Source organism: Suricata suricatta, chromosome 4 (assembly GCF_006229205.1).
Source record: "Suricata suricatta isolate VVHF042 chromosome 4, meerkat_22Aug2017_6uvM2_HiC, whole genome shotgun sequence".
Taxonomy (NCBI): Eukaryota; Metazoa; Chordata; class Mammalia; order Carnivora; family Herpestidae; genus Suricata; species Suricata suricatta.
This window is the reverse complement of record NC_043703.1, coordinates 53,775,293-53,793,298: the sequence shown is the minus strand read 5'-3', so window position 1 is coordinate 53,793,298 and position 18,006 is coordinate 53,775,293. Positions and strand designations below refer to the sequence as shown.

At 38.4% G+C, this 18,006-nt stretch overlaps 1 protein-coding gene across 2 annotated transcripts in view; it reads right to left on the bottom strand.

The window, feature by feature from the left end:
• Positions 1–1,800: 1,800 nt before the first annotated feature.
• GPALPP1 (GPALPP motifs containing 1) overlaps positions 1,801–18,006 on the bottom strand; it is a 30,905-nt gene continuing 14,699 nt past the window's right edge. The window contains exons 7-9 of one of the 2 annotated variants that reach the window (XM_029936708.1): positions 11,432–11,530; positions 8,364–8,582; positions 1,801–1,917 (exon numbers count right to left, since the gene is read on the bottom strand). In XM_029936708.1, coding sequence (XP_029792568.1) covers positions 8,364–8,582; positions 11,432–11,530 — 318 coding nt within the window. In that variant the 3' untranslated portion in view covers positions 1,801–1,917. Of the gene's footprint in view, positions 1,918–7,099; positions 7,227–8,363; positions 8,583–11,431; positions 11,531–18,006 lie in introns of those variants that run through there. The other variant, XM_029936707.1, reaches the window with a different exon arrangement.

The window sequence follows — 18,006 nt, the reverse complement described above, 5'->3', positions numbered from 1 at the left end:
CTCCTCTCCTCTCTGTTTAGGTACCTCTCATTTGCCCCTCCGGGTTCATTATGAACCTCCCAGGCTCTGGCCCCTTCCTCCCAGCCAACAAACAACCTGTCTCATCTGGGTAGACGGCAGGTTCTCGCCCGAAGTCCATGGTGGGGATTCAAGAGGCTGGTTCACAGAATTTCTATGTAAAAATCTGTGAGAAGTGAAATATCCACAGTGCTCATCAGATTCTCAACACCCCAAAGGTTAAAAAACTCTTGCCTCAGCAAATTGAGTATACTAGGTATAATCTCCCTGAGCTTTTTAACTTTTACCTAAAAACTTATATATATCCATAACCACCCTCATTTCCTTTTCTCTACTTTTGGAGGACATGGGAGTCCTCTTCCTGTTTTTTCAAAGCCAACCCAATACATCATCCTTTAACCTCAGCCTTTCTGCCGAATATTCTGAGTTCCTCTCCCCTGCCCGCCATGCCTCCTTCCTTTCACACTGGGCTCTCTTGCTCCTAAGCCCACACAGGACAGCAGCAACACTGCACTCTGGCCCCCTTGGTGCCCCCTTCCTCTGTGTGGTGCTTAGCGGGCCTGGGGTCTGTCCTCTGTGGTCTCTCAGTGTCCCCTGAACATCTGTCTTGTGATCCCTGCCCTGTACTACTACAGCTGTCTCTCCCGTGAGGCTGTAAAGTTGAGGACCACATCTCACTGATTTTTAGATCTCTAGACCAATGTCTCACACACCAAGGGAGCTGATAAATATCTGTAGTCAGGAGATAATCAGTTGAGTTCCTCTCTAGACCCGCTTCTCTCTCACGTTTTTTCTTGAGGCCTAGAAATTAGAAAAAGAAAATGTTCTCTAGGTAGACACACCACAGGTTTGTCCAAATGTAGCACTTTTTTTTATTACTTTTCTCTCTTACATTAGGCAATACTCTACGAGCCTTTTAAAAAATGTGTTTTGGTCACAGCTACACAGTGCATTGGTCTAAATGACTCCTGAACCCTTTTCTCCATTATTACCGAGAATTCAAAGCTCATAGTCTAATAAGTATAATTTGTATTATTAACGCCTAAATTGATGTGATTACTGCCCACATTGAAGTGCAACTGCTTGGGAGGCAGTACAAATAAAGCTCATTGAGAAATAGTTACCTATGTAAGGAAAAGAAAACCCACCTTATTTTCTTTAGAATGATACATTTACAAATCATCTAATCACAACGTGGAGGAGGCCAGCAGCGCCATGGCAACAGACTTGATGCCTAATTTTGAACAACTATTTATTAAAGAACTACCTCCACTTGACAACACACTATTTTTTTTTAATTTTGAGAGAGAACGAGCATGAATGGGGGAGAAGGACAGAGGGAGAAGGAGACAGAGAGAGGGATTCTTAAGCAGGCTCCACACTCGGTGCAGAGCCCGACACGGGACTTTTGATCCTATGACCCTGGGAGGATGACCGGAGCTGAAATCAATAGTTGGATGTTCAACCAACTGAACCACCCAGCTGCCTCAACAACACTTTAAAAAATCCATTTCTGGGGCGCCTAGGTAGCTCAGTGGGTTGAGTGTTCAACTTTGGCTCAGGTCATGATCACACAGTTTGTGTGAGTTTGACCCATGTGTTGGGCTCTGGGCTGACAGCTCAGAGCCTGGAGCCTGCTTCGGATTCTATGTTTCCCTCTGCCCCTGCCTTGTTCATGCTCTCTTTCAAAAATAATAAACATTAAAAAAAATTAGAAAAAAACAACAACAGGATTTCTCTCTCACAGTTGTGAAGGCAGAAGTCCAAAATCAAGGTGTCAGCAGGGCCATGCTTCCTCTGAAGGCTCCAGGGGAGAAGTATTCCTCGCCTCTTACAGCTTCTGGTGGCTTGTAAAGTTCCTTGGCTTGTGGTGAATATCACTTCTGCTAATAAAGGTACCTGTCATTGGATGGAAGGGCCACCCTAAATCCAGGATGATCTCATCTTGAGATCCTGAGTTTAATTACATCTGCAAAGACCCTTATTTCAAACCAGTCACAATCTGATGCTCCGGGTGGATGTGACTTTTGGGGGCCATATGCAGCCCATTGCCCCTGGCACTTCTACAGACCCAGACCTCCAGGTGTTCAGGAGAAAAATTTGAGACTCTCCCATCTCCCTTCTTGATTCCACCTAGTTTTATGATTTGGGGGTTTGTACATAGGTTAAATGAATCACTTTGAATTGTATGTGATTTATAAATTGCAGCAGAATACGGTGAATAAACTGTGGTGGCTTCATTTCTCATCTACTTTGTGCTAAATGTGCTTCTTGATGTCAGAGGATTTGACGGAAGTCGGAAGCCGGTAAGTAGGAGGCGGGCAGAACTGTCTTACTGGGCAGACCCTTGCACGCCTAGGGCAACTCTACAGCACTTCCATGCGTGCGTGCTCCCTCCCCACAACACTTCCCCACTCACAGACTCCTAACCCTGAGGCCTGCACTAGAAGATAACTAATGCAAAGGAGATTCACAATGGCTAGAAACTAATCCTGACAACCTGGGGAGAACTGACAGGTAGGTGGTGATATCCCATTTTGGCAAACAGACAAGGGTTCTCTCATTAGAAAATTGGGAATGAAAACGGATGGGGGCTAAAGCAAGCATCAGATGTCTGTCTTTGTAGCATGTGCTACCTTGTTTCCAGGTATAGCACTTTCATGTTCTTTTAGGGAACTGCCCTGCCAACTTCGAAGTCTGTGTGGTTGGGGAGGGTTTCGCTCCACAGGAGGGGATGTGAACCAGCCTGGGTTATTGGGTGTTGTGTCTCCGGACCACATGATCAATGGAGGGATGAACAAATGACCGCAGCTTGTCCTTAGAGCCAACTGGCATCAGCCCTTGGGCTCTGGCTGGATTTAATCAGTTTCCTTTGGGTTGCTAAGATGGTAGGATGTCACTTTAGAGGTGCCGATATCCACATTTGTCACCAGCTAGGAGGCCCACCTAATGACAAAGTCCACACAAAGGAAAGCTGGCTGAGGAACCGGAACAGAATCCTGATAGCATTGTTTAGGCCTTCAGATCAGTTGTACCTAAAGCCAGGGCTACCCTTTAGACTTTCCATTACATGAAGAGATAAATTATCTTTTTTCGCTTAAGCCACTTTGAGTTAGGTTTTTCTCATTTGCTGCTAAGAGTCCTGGTAAGTACAGAACTATTCTGAGATCGTAAGAAATAAGCCGATCTGTCTACAAAAATTGTCAGATTGTCCAAAGGTCTATAGTGATAACCATCATTTATTGCTGATTTTACACGTGTCATCTCCTGCAATCCTCGTAACACCCAGGGAGGTATTACCGGTCCCATTTTAAGACAAATTACTGCTGAGATAGCTTAAGGAATTTCCTCAAGTCTATACAGCTAGTGGCAGGGCCAGGATTTGATTCCAGGATGCTGTTTCCAATGTTTATGATGTTAATTAGCATAATTTGTCAGTGAGGGTGTTTGTGCCAGTGACAAAAGGAGCACATTTCGTCTGAGTGCATTGCCAGTATGAAGAGAAAACTTTAGAAATAAATACCTTATGGTCTGTTTGTCCAACATGACCCCATCCTAAGAAACCAAATGGAAGGGCTGGACAGTAAAAAAAAGGGTTATCAGAGAGACTTGGAAATGAGTTTTAAAGCTCTTTTTAATATGTTAGCATAGGTCCTTGAAAATTTTCAGTCTTAAAAAAAATTTTTTTTTTGATGTTTATTTCTTTTTGTGAGGAAGAGACAGAGAGTGAGCAGGAGAGGGGCAGAGAGAGACAGAATCCAAAGCAGGCTCGAGGCTCTGAGCTGTCAGCACAGAGCCCGATGTGGGACTCGAACTCACAAGCAGTTGAGATTATCACCTGGTCTGAAGTCGGACACCCAACTGACTGAGCCACTCAGGTACCCCGAACCTTTTTCATTTTTTAGTTTCAGCTTAAATGATACCTACTCAGAGAGACTTTCCTTATTGCTTTACTTAAAGAAAGACTCTCATCAACCAACCCCAGGTAATAAAAAATTAGAACTTAAAAAAAGGGGGCATAACATCCCACTCCCCATTAAGTGTAAAAGAATACATGCTTTCTGAAAGAATTTGTAAAGTAGAGAAAGAAAAAAAAAAGCTGATAATCAAGCACTCCTGAAAATACCCACTGTTATAGAACCTTAGGACATGGAGAATGAAATCTTAGTTATAACCCAGGGCGAGACCCTCTTGTGCCATGGGACTCTTAAAAACATTTTCAATTTGTCTTACATTTCTAAAGAAATATTACTATTTGTAGTTATATTGGGATAAGGAAAACCTGGCAAGTGAGCAGTCTTCCTAAAATGTTTTGGTTGGCCAGAATAGATTTTTGTGGACTATTCTCTTTACTAATATTGCCTGCTACAGATGAGTAATAATATTGAAGCAGAACAAAAATTGGGGCACCTGGGTGGCTCTGTCAGTTGGGCGACCAGCTTCAAGTCAGGTCATGACCTTGTGTTCGTGAGTTCGAGCCCCACATCAGGCTCCCTGCTGTCAATGCGGAGCCTGCTTTGGATTCTCTGTTTTCCTCTCTCTCTCTCCTCCCCTGCTCGTGCTCGCTCACTCTCTCTCTCAAAAATAAAATAAATATTAGAAAACAAAACAAGACAAAAAATAAAAGACTACAACTTCTCAGATATAGATGAAACTTTATTTACACATAAAAAATTATACATCAGGAATTCTTTTCTAAAGAGTCTTTCATAGTAGAGCTCAAAATGAAAAGATTCAAAGAGGCAGTGTTTAGCTCTTTGATTTGGTAACTACTGCAGTCACAGTTAAGCAATTTTTTAAGCTGCAAAAACATACACCTGTCCTATAATAGGAAGTACATGACCTCTATAACTGCGGACTTAAATCTCATGATGGTATTCAAGGCCAAAGTAAAATTAGTATCATGAAAGAGGAGCCTTGGCATTGATGTTAACACAGGCATTATCTCTGACCACTTCCCTCTATGTTAATTCTTCCCCTTAGGTACATAACAGAGGATTTGTTTCTCTAACAATACCCATCATTACTTGGAAGAAGTGAGAGAGGCATGACAAATAGTTAGAAAACTATCTCTCAAGATCACACATTTCTGAGTAATAATATTAATATTATCTACTCTATGGAAGAAATATAAAGTGCTGGAATGTTTGGGGGCCCAATAATTTATAGAATAAGTACTAATCTATTCTGGAGCATGTAAGCCTCAGTACCATGTAAATCTCAACCTCACTTCTAAGACAAGTCATTAATTCAAAGAGCCATTAAAATTTCAAGAGATAAATTAAATGTCAAATGGTTGCTACATCCAAACACAATTAAAAACTCTTAGTAAGACCATGGATTTTTTTTTTTGACAGCAGGGCTTAATTTATAATATTTTGCCCAAAATAAAAAGGACTTAATTAGTTTATCTAATAATGAATGAGTGCAGCCACCATCTCTCACCTTTTATCCTCCCTCCCAATTCCACCACTTGCTAAAGTCACCATTTATTTATCAGTAATGTGGTTACTAGTGGATGCAACTAAATCTATGTGAGATGACCATTTACAGAGGCAGACAAAAATCATATAATTTCAGGTACACTGAATTTAAATACCACCTGCAACTGTAAAGAAAGTTAAAGTATCTATTTCACCTTTTGAACTTAGTATTGCTTCTTTCTTCATCTTTTTAAAAGTTTATTTGTTTTCAGAGAGCTTGCAAGAGAGAGAAAGAGAGAGAAGAAAAGAGAGAGAAAGCACATGTGTGTGCAAGCAGGGAGAGGCAGAGAGAGGGAGAGAGAATCCCAAACAGGCTCTGTGCTGTCAGCACAGAACCCAATGTGGCGCTCAATGTCACTAACCGTGAGATCATGACCTGAGCCAAAGTCAAGAGTCGATGCCTAACTGACTGAGCCACACAAGCATCCCTAATTCATCTTTTTAATAGCAACACCCCTTGAGTAGGCTACTATCTTACACTAATATTATAAAAGAGTAAAGAAGAATAATTTGTGCCATAAATGGAACAGTTCACTCAGTTTTCATAATACCCAAATAAACTCTAGGGATCAAAAGCTTTTTCCATTAAAACCTCACACTTCTCACCTAGTCTCTCATTTTGTGTTCTTTTTCCCCACAGAAAACAAAATACCTCACACTTCATCAGAACTAGAACATCACTAGTGGACAATTAAAATTACTCTGTAAGAAAACATCATTTAGAGACTTTGAATTTAGGCTTTAACTATTTACAAGGTTCTATTTAACATTGTAAGCAACAGTACCTAAAGCATTACAAACTAATATATTCTCTAATATACTCTCATTAGGGTGGTTCCTTTTATATTTTTGTATTCACGGATAATGAACATGATTCTTTTTTTAAGTTCATGATTGATATAATCAGTCCCCAATAAATTAGCTAAAATCTGTTAAATGTAAGATCATCTCAAAGCAAAGTTTAAAGACTTAGAATGCTTTGGTTGAGACTATAGAGACCAAGTTCTAGGCTTCACACTGTTAACGGTTAATGGCATATTTTGTCCTTCAGATTGCTTCCCCTAGAAATACTCATTAAAGTTGCAAAAATCAAAATAGTTTTTCCCTTAGCACATGAGATAATGCAGAGGTCCCTCTTTCTGACTTAAAAACAAACCAACCAATGAAAAAACAAAAACAAAAACCCAAACAACAAATAAAAGCCCTGTTTGCCCAAATAAGCAAAATGTTAACAAGACAAAACCTCCAAACCCTCTATTTGTAAATGTGCATTCACCGGCTGAAGGTTAGAGGGAAAACCCAAACAATTTCAAATTCATGGATTTACTGCAAGGACCTGACACACTTACTCCAAGGTGGGTTAGTAGTATCTCATGAGGAAGTCTAAGTTCTTGTGGAGATTTAGTGGATAGTCCTGACCAGATCTTAGAGGGTACGTAGGAGACACCACAAAAATTAGAAAATAGGGGAAAATCCTCAAAATAATTATTTGAAGAAAAGCCCACACTTCATTAGAAGCCAAAACACATGAAATTCTCTTCCATGTAAGAAATACTGACTTTAAGTTTTCACATGACTTAAAGACATACAGCACAAGGTAAGTTTGTACGGTTTTTAAGACTAAAGTACTCTCCAATCTTAAGAAACTCAAAACGGAGGAATAAAGGTGGACAGACAGATAAAAGAGTATTCTTCAACTTTTCTTCATTGCACAGGGAAATCCCCCTGAAGTAAGAATAAGAAAGTTCAGTAAGTTGGAAGGTATTTCTAACTTTAACTGTATTTTCCATTATTTTTATTTTTTAAGATTTTATTATTATTTTTTAAAGTTTATTTATTTTGAGAGAGAGAGAGAGCAAGGGGGGGCAGAGAGAAACCCAAGCTGGCTCCACACAACCAGTGCAGAGCCCAGCACCGGGCTTAAGCCCATGAACTGTGAGATCATGACCTGAGCCTAAATCAAGAGTCAGATGCTTAACTGCCTGAGCCACCCAGGCATGCTGAGATTTTATTTTTAAGTAATCTCCACACCCAATGTAGAGCTCAAACTCACAACTCTGAGATCAAGAGTTGCATACTCCATTGACTGAGCCAGCCAGGTGCTCCTGTATTTTCCTTTAAAGCCACATTTTAATATTGATGTAGGTTTCATACAATTAAAAATGATAAAGATTTTAAGAAGCATCCTCAGCTTTTACATAATTCCTTAATCACCCTTATGAGCCCTTGTCAGATTGGGTTGTAGATGAAGAAGGTAATGATTTTGAACCTTAACTTAGAGAAGATTTCAAAGCACTAAACACTTTCTGTGATTTTATTTAACACAGAGACTACAAATACATTTCCTTTGTCCATTCTTTAAAAAAGCATGCATATTGTTGTGCCTGGGTGACTAAGCAAGTTAAGCGTCTGACTCTTGATTTTGGCTCGGATACTGATCTCGTGGTTTGTGGGTTCGAGCCCTGTGTCGGGCTCTGCGCTGACAGTGCAGAGCCTGCTTGGGATCCTCTTTCTCTGTCTCTCAAAATAAATAAACTTAAAAAAAAGAAAAGGCAAGCTTCAAACCACTCTTTCCTTTGCCATTTCTTATAAACTAAACTTTAATTTTAGTGTCTTTAACAGCAATGCCTGGTTAGGCTATTATGAGGACAAGGCTGCTTTTCTAGTAAACTACATTTTTTTATCCCACAGGGCAAAATATTAAACAAATCATGGTTTACTTACAGAAAAAGAGTTTTAAGGTTTATAATCTACTTTATTATAAAAGGGAATAGATTTTTACATGCAATTTATGGATGACAGATTATTTAGAAAAGTTCAAATTCATCACTTTGAAAATATACCTCACTGAAGTATACTTACTTATAAAAACATACTGCCTTTGCCGTGTGAAAATCTGGTGTTTAGTTCTCTAGATTTCTTGATCAGAGCTTTTTTCTGAGCTTCATCAAACTGGTTAACTTTGAGATCCTTATCGCGGTCAAATGGTATTCTTTCTTGGGGCTTACTTTTCTCTTCGGCAGCCTTATTCTTTAATTTCTTATGATGAATGTCCATAAGGGATTCTGATCTTTTTGATTCCTGGGGAGAGCAAGAGAGTAGAAGTGAAAATCTTTGTATAGACTATGGACAGAATATGATCATGAAGCAAAATGGTTAGGTAGTGATGAGGAACAGTAAGGAGGGCTTTTTACAAACCCTAACGGTTTTTGCCAAATCCGACACAGGATCTATGAAGCACACATGTATCAGGGGCAAATTAAATTCACCCAAAATGAAGGTATCTACTAATTACCATCTCACACACACACCCCCCCAAGACAGAAGCAAAACAAATGTTTACATAACCATAATGAAAAGCATCCTGCGATGCATCACAGAGTCCAAACCAAGGACACGGCTGAGAGAAGCAGCAAAAGTACATCGTCACTTAGGAGCCTGGTTATAGTTTCATGGGTGCATGGGTCTGTGAAGCCCGAACAAGTGGGTGGGAAGGGAAGAGCACTGCCAGGCCAAAGCGAGAGCATGGGCAAACCACAAAAATAATGGCATGGAAGGGATCAAATTCAAGGGCTGTTCAGAATATACGGTGGCATATTCCATATGCTAAGAGATTCATGTTCCTTTCAGTTTTGTTCTTTCTCCTACATCCCTCATTTTCTTTCTTCTTAGTTGGGACAGGTACTCACATTTTCAAATATATCTATAGTAGGATGAGTCAGTCTGAGCAAAGGCAATTGGCTTCACCAATCAGAGATTCACTGTCGACCAGTATTACTGAAGTACAAGGAGGAAGGGCCCAAGACCGAAAGAACAGGGAATGGAGCAAGCAGTAGATGTAGGCAGTACAGATTGGCAGATGGCAAAGTGGGGCATGGGCACATGTGGGCTGGGGGCTGTAGAGAGCGGATTCCATGTGGTGGAAAGGCGCGGGTAATTTTAACATTATCCACCCACAACTCTCAACTTCATGTAACCTCACTTCTTTTTTTAAAAAATTTTTAATGTTTTTATTTATTATTGAGAGACAAAGAGAGACAAAGCATGAGTATGGGAGGGGCAGAGAGAGGCGGTGACACAGAATCTGAAGGAGGCTTCAGGCTCTGAGCTGTCAGCACAGAGCCCAATGAGGAGCTTGAACTCACAAACCACGATACCAAGACCTGACCCGAAGTTGGACACTCAATGGAATGAGGCACCCAGGTGCCCTGCATGTAACCTCACTTCTAATTGATTTGCTCAGTGATGCATCTTTTTATCTTGATCTCTTCCCTTTTATTATAGCCCTCTGCCACCTAACAAGGGAGAGGCCTCTCAGAATCTTCCCATAAGAATACTGCCTAGGAGAACAAGTCTCCATGGTTTCAAACAAAAAATATAAAATAGCAGCATGAAGGAACTTCCTCTGACTGAGGAACGGAAGACCCAGGAGAGCTCTGTGTTCTTCTGCTTCTGAAACATGTTTCTCTTAAGTGTGTGGTGTCCCTCAGAAATTGATGTTTTGCTTTTTGTTGGAATGTTCTGTATTCAGACACTGAATAGATGGACAATGGAAGAAAGGGCAAGTTTTGCTTAGCAACCACATCTCTTCCAGGCCCTATCTTGTTAAAAAATGTGAGAGCAAAGAAGTAAAGAGAGCTCTGTGAAAGCAACAGAACAAGGCATTGTTAAGAAACACTAAAAATGGTAGCATCTTATTTCATTCAGGAGACAAACTCATGATACCTATCTATCTACTTTAGAAATCAGAAGTGTCATTGGAACAATCATGAACACATCTATTTGAATGAAAAAATGAAGTGAGAGTTTCTGATAGAAACTAAGTCTTATTGGCTGATTTGACAACCAGCACTAACTTTGTCAATTGGGTTATACGGTAGCTATTTCCTATCAATTGAATGAACTCAATCTGGAGCTGCAGGTTTTAGCAGAAGGTACAAAAGATATTATGTTAATTGAGTATTTATTTGAATCACCATTACTTCCATCTTCTTAATCCCTCTCACTCATTTCATATATCTCAGTAAAATCTTTTAGAAAAAAATAGACTTGAAAGTCAAGTCCTTTCCAATTCTTTATTTTCAGCAAAATTGAAGGAGATGTAAAAGATTCATTAATTATTGCTAAGAAAAAATAAGCTACCAATACACAGAGCATGGAGAAACAGGAACTTAAGTTCTGGATTCAGAAAACTTTGAGTTGCAATGATAGTCCTGCTAGTTTCAACGCTGGTAACCTTGGGCTAACAATTTGAACTTCATTTTATCAGCTGTAAAATGGTAGTAATAATTTTCAAATATTTGGGGTGAGGAGGAGTTAAATGACATAATTAAAAAGGATTTAGGCCAGTGTCAGGTGTATAAGAATCACTTGTGTCATGTGTCAGATTTACTGAGCATTTACTATATTGTAATCTTCACATTACCTCTGCAAACCAGAAGTTCCTCCTATTATATAGATTCAGAAAGAAAAATTAAGGAAATAAACTAACTGGATCAGTGTGAAAAATACTGAAGGAGGTCTTAATGAGTTGACAGTTGAGAGATCATTAATAATTTCTGTTAATAGATCACTATGAGGTTTAAGAAAATAACTCAGAAATGGTTTTAAGAATTGAATGGATCGCTGTAACGAACTGCATTCCACTCTCAACCATGTCTTTATGTAAACGTGATCCCTTCCTTCCTTCAGTAAAATACAAACTGAAAACATTACATGAATACAGTAAAAAAATCTTACAAACATCTTATAAAAAGGATTTTATATTAATATGTATTATACAAAATGGAATACTTCTAAGGGCAGATGTACAGAAAAACACTGAGGTAAAAAGGAAGACATATGAAAGAAAAAGAAACAAGAAAGAAAATATAAGAAGGGCACTGAAGGATACAAAACAATAAAAGCTTGTATACTTTATTCTTACTTACATTGTATAAGGATACTTGCTCAGCCAATCTCTTTTCCCTTCCTGACAATACATGTTCATCATCCTTCTTACTGAAGGACTTCTTTGCTTCTTGTGTTTCCTGAAGAATGAACACAGGTTGTTAACACATTACTGTACCATATAGTTAAGAAAAAAAAAGGAAATACTATTATTTTTACTCAGACTGAGTAAATAAGAGACTAGGGTAAGAGTGTTGAATCTTTTCCCACTAGGAATATAAATATAATTGGTAAGGGATTAGTTCATGCTCTATTCAATGATTTTCTTGAAAACAAGAAGAAAATCTATTCAAGTCAATAGAAAAACCTATTCAGTTAGTTGTGTGTGTCAAACTCCTTTGTGATGATGAAATGCTGGAGAGGAAATTAGGCTATAAAAGAAATCCTCTAAGTGCACCTGGCTGGCTCATCTGGTAGAGCTTGAGACTATTTTTTTTAAGACTTAATTTTTAAGTAATCTATATACCATGCTGGGTAAAAAAAAATCCTACATTATTTGTTTTTAAAAGCAGTTATATCATTCTTGAGGGAAAAAAATAAAGAAAAAGAAAAGGTTTATAGTTTGGAAAAGAAATAATAAAAGTATCTTTATTCATAGATGACATGACTGTTTATGTAGAAAACTTCAAAGCATCCAGAAAATACTACTGGAACTAATAAGCAAGTACACTGGAGCAAAGCTGCAGGATGATACAAGGCCAATATACCAAATATACCAACAATGGACAACTGGAATTTGTAACTTAAAAAAAGAAATTAACAGTAGTGCATACACAAGATGAAGTACTTAGATTTCTAACAATTAAAAAAATTTTTTAACATTTATTTATTTTTGAGAGAGAGAGACACAGAGTGTGAGCGGGGGAGGGTCAGAGAGAGACGGAGACACAGAACCCAAAGCAGGCTCCAGGCTCTGAGTTGTCAGCACAGAGCCCGATGCGGGGCTCGAACCCATCGACTGTGAGATCATGACCTGAGCCGAAGTCGGACACCTAACCGATTGAGCCACCCAGGAGCCCCCCAACAAATTTTAATTAGAAAAAAATTCTAAATAATACAGTTCCAACCAGGGTTGAGAAAAGCTCACATAAAAATAATTTAAAAGTACTGTTCTCAAAGCATATTTTAATACTGTGGTTAAGAAAGCCAAGAAGGTCATCTATAATGTTTATATGAATAATGTACAAAACAGGGGCACCTGGCTGGCTCAGTTGGTAAAACATGTGACTCTTGATCTCAGGGTTTGAGTTCAAGCCCTACATTGGGTGTGGAGCTTATTTGTTCAAAACAACACCGTATTTGCTAAAGTATGTTAAAAACATAGGAATAGCTTAGTTCTTATTTTCTATACAAATTTTCCTAGAAAACATGCTTTTGTTTATTAATATTAAGGGAAAAATGATGTCATGGTAAGATGGTGATAAAAACCTGACCATTTAATATTAAGCATTAATAGATCTAGTCAAAACTGGGAAGTAAGGTAATAATAGATGTCAGTCAATTGTATTTATTATTTATTTAAAAACAATATTTATTTTGAGAAAGAAAGTACCTGAGCAGGGGAAGGACAGCAAAAGAGGGAGAGAGAGAATTCTAAGCAGGCTCTGTGCTGTCAGCAAGTAGCCTGACATGGGGCTCAGTTTCACGAACCATGAAATCCTGACCTGAGCCGAAATCAAGAGGTGGAGGCTTAGCTGACTGAGCCACCCAGGTGCCCCTATACCTAACATTTAAGGAAGAATTAATACCTATTTTCAAACTATCACAAAAAACAGAAAAGAAAACTTTCAAATTCATTCCATGAAGCCAACATTACTCTGATACCAAAACCAAATAGACACCACTAAAAAGAGAACTATGGGTCAATATCCCTGATGAATATAGGTGTAAAAAATTCTCAGTAAAATACTAGCAAACTGAATCCAACAACACATGAAAAAAATCATTCACCATGATCAAGTGGGATTTATTCCTGAGTTGCAAGGGTGGTTCAATATTTGCAAATCAATCAACAAGAGACATCACATTAATAAAAGAAAGGATAAGCATTATATGATCATTTCAATAGATGCAGAAAAAGCATCTGAGATGGCACAACATCCATTTATGATAAAAATCCTCAACAAAGTAGGTTCGGAGGAAGCATAACCTCAACATAATAAAGGCCATCTATGAAAAACCTGCAGCTAAGATCATCCTAAATGAGGAAAACTCATTCCTCTACTATCAGGAATAAGACAGTATTTTCAGCACTTTTATTCAACAGAGTACTGGAAGTCTTTGCCACAGCAATTAGACAACAAAAAGAAATAAAAGGCATCCAAATCGGCAAGGAAGAAGTGAAAGTCATACAGCACAAAATCAATATATAGAAATCTGTTGCATTTGAATACACCAATAATGAAGCAAGAGGAAGAAAAATTAAAGAATTAATCCCATGTATAATTGCACCAAAAACAGTAAGATATCTAGGAATAAATCTAACCAAAGTGGTGAAAACCTGTGCTCTGGAAACTGTAGAACACTGGGGAAAGACATTCAAGATGACACAAAGAAATGGAAAGACATTCCAGGCTCTTATATTGGAAGAACAAATATTACGACCCAAAGCAAGCTACACATTTAATGCAATCCCTATCAAAATACCAATAGCATTTTTCATAGAGCTCACACAAACATTCCTAAAATTTGTATGGAACTACAGAAAACTTCAAATAGTCAAAGCAACCTTGAAAAAAAAAACCAAAACCAAGTTGGAGGCATCACCAATTTCAGACTTCAAGTTATATTACCAAGCTGTAGTAATCAAAACAGTATGATACTGGCACAAAAATAGATACCTAAATCAATGGAACAGAACAGAAATCCCAGAAGTGAACCCACAAGTATATGGTCCATTAATCTCCGACAAAGCAGGAAAGAATATCCAATGGGAAAAGGAATGTCTCTTCAACAAATGGTGCTGGGAAAGTTGGACAGCCACATGAAATAGAATGAAACTGGACTGCTATCTTAGACCAAACACAAAAATAAATTCAAAATGGATTAGAGATCTAAATGGAAGACCTGAAACCATAAAAATACTAGAAGGGGGCGGCCTGGGGGCTCAGCCAGTTGAGTGTCTAATTCTTGATTTCTGGCTCAGGTCAAGATGCCAAGGGTAGTGGGATTGAGCCCATGTCAGGCTCTATGCTGAGTGTAGAGTCTGCTTAAGATTCTCTCTTTCTCTGCCCCACTCCCTTGCTCTCATGCTCCCTCTTAACATAAATAAATGAAATAAAATAAGATAAACATTCTAGAAGAGAACACAAGCAGTAACTTTTTTGACATTGGCCTTAGCAACCTTTTCTCTAGATTATGTCTCCTAAGGCAGGAGAAACAAAATAAAAAATAAACTACTGGCACTATATCAAAATAAAAAGCTTCTGCACAGTGAAGGAAACAACCAACAAAACTAAAAGGTGACCTATGGAATGGGAGAAGACATTTGCAAATGACATATTGGATAGTTAGTTTCCAAAACCTATAAAGAACTTATCAAACTCAACACTCCAAAACCAAATAATCCAATTAAAAAATGGGCAGAAGACCTACAGATGGCCAACACATACACGAAAACATGCTCAACGCCACTTATCATCAGGGAAATGCAAATCAAAACTGCAATGAGATATCCCACACCTGTCAGAATGGCTAAAATCAACAACACAAGAAACAACAAATGATGGTGAGAATGTGGAGAAAGGGGAACCCTCTTTATACCATTGGTGGGAATGCAAACTGGTGCAGCCACCAGTTTGGATAACAGTATGGAGGTTCCTCAAAAAGGTAAAAATAGAACTATCCTGTAACCTGGCAATTGCACTACTAGGTATTTATCCAAAGAATACAAAAATACTAATTTCAAGGGATACATACACCCTGATGTTTATAGGAGCCAAATTATGGAAACAGCCCAAGTATCCATCAATTGATAAATGGATAAAGAAGGTATAATATTCTATATATACATATATATATATATGAAATATTATGCAGGCATAAAGAAGAATGAAATCGTGCCATTTGCAATAACAGATGAAGCTACAGAGTATCATGCTAAGCAAAATGTCAGTGAACAACAAACATCATTATGATTTCACTCATGTGAGATTTAAGAAATAAATGAGCAAATGACGAAAAAAAAAAAAGACAGGCAAACCAAGAAACAGACTCTTGGTTACAGAGAACAAACTGATGTTACCAGAAGAGAAGTAGGTGGAGGGATGGGTTAAATAGGTTATTGGGATTAAGGAGGGCACTTGTGAGCACCAGCGGTTGTATGGAAGTGTTGAATCACTATATTGTACCCTGGAAACTCCTATTACACTGTATGTTAACTAACTAGAATTTAAATAAAAACTTAAAAAACAGATAGCATCATAGGAAACAAAAATTGAAAGAAGAGTGGAGAAAAGCGGCCAAAAGGGAAATTTGGCTAAGATCTGCTGTGACAAAAATTAGTCATCAACTTTACACAGAATGAAATACACAAGAAAATGAATGGCTCTCCAATACTGTATAGTTTATACTATATATATAAGTCTATGGTATTATATGCTTTTTTTTTTAAAGCTTTTATTTATTTTGAGAGAGAGCACAAGAGAGAGGAAGAACAAGCCTCAGAGAGAGAAGGAGCGGGAGAATCCCAGGCAGGCTCTGCACTGTCAGTGTAGAGTCTGATGTGGGGCCTGAATTCACAAACTATGAGATCATGACATGAACTGAAATCAAGAGCCGGATGCTTAATGGACTGAGCCACCCAGACAACTCTACTCTGTTAATATAGTATACCATAAAATTTAAGGAGTATTAATAGTCCATTTAAGAGTTTGCTGTAAAACCTAACAAAACACTTTCAAGTACCAAAAAGAAAAAGCTCTAAAGAACTCAATCACTGTATTGTCTAATTTTCAATGGCTCCATTTTTCTGTGATATTTTCCTCTGAAGAAGTGTCCCTGCATATCTGGCTGTAGGCTACACTCTTTACCTACGGTGAGGAACAGAAGGACAGAGAAAAGCACAATGAAACGTAGACATGAATAAATCCATGTAAACAAGGGAATGTCTTTTGTGGAAACAATTTTAAAGACTATATTATAAAAATGTCAATATATTATTTTTATAAAACATCAGTTAAAGAAAGAGAAGACAGGCACCGCAACACTAGTCATTCAAAGTGCGCAGCTCCACTTCCACACACCTCTTCCATTGCCTCTTCTACCCCAGGGGTGTTGGTTCACCTTGACTTTCTATTATAACTCTTAGATTCCTCCTAATCTTCCGGACAAAAGAGAACTTACAATTTTGCCACATATGCAATGTAGGGTGCTAAAATCTGGAGACATTACCATACTATTCACATTTTAAGAATAACACAGGGGGCACCTGGGTGGCTCAATCGGTGAAGTGTCTGACTTCGGCTCACATCATGATTTTTCAGTTTGTGGGTTCAAGCCCCGTATCAGACTCTGTGCTGACAGCTCAGAGCTTGGAGCCTGCTTCGGATTCTGTGTGTCTCTCTCTGCCCCTTCCTCACTCGTGCTGTCTCTCTCTCTCAAAAATAAAAATAAGAAAAAAAAATAACATGGAGTATTGTATAGCCAGTTCTCTACTAAAATGAAAACTCCGTAAGAACCTTTTCCAGGGCACCTGGGCGGCTCAGTTGGTTACGCACCTGTCTCTTGATTTGAGGTCATGATCTCATGGTTTTTAAGATGCAGCCCTGCATAGGGCTCTGCATGCCAGCACGGAGAGTGCTTGGGATTCTCTTTCTCTCTCTCTGCCCCTCCCTCACTTGTGTGCACATGTGCTCGCTCACTCTCTTTCAAAAAATATATAAGCTTGAGAAAAAAAAAAAGAAGCTTTTCCATTTTGCTATTACCTGCAACCAAACTGAATGCCTTGGCAGAGAAGGTATTCAATTTATAGTTACAGAATGAAAAGAGAAGGCCTCATAATTCTTGGTATTGATGGACCAGAAAACAGAGTGGAAGAATGAAGGAAATCTAGAACTATGTAAGTCAAAACTGGTAAAGCTACAAGCATCAGGTACCAATTACTCAAGCATTTAAATTTGAATTAAAGGGAATAAAAACCTTCAGATGGAGTAAATTTAATATGGGGGTGTTTAAAAAAATTTTTTTTATAGTTTATTTATTTTTGAGACAGACACAAGTGCGGGGGGGGAACAGAGAGACAGGGTGACACAGAATCTGAAACAGGCTCGACTCTGAGCTGTCAGCACAGAGCCTGACGTGGGGTTCAAACCCACAAACCGTGAGATCATGAACTGAACTGAAGTTGAATGCTTAAGCAACTGAGCCACCCACACACCCCAAACTTTTCTTTTTAGGCAAATTATTTAATGTACCAATGAAAGTGGTTTGTTTTTTATAAACTGAGGCATAATTGATGAAACATTTTATTACTTTCACGTGTACAACACAATGATTTCATATTTACGTATTGTAAAATAATCAAAATAAGTCAACATCTATCACCATACACTGCTAC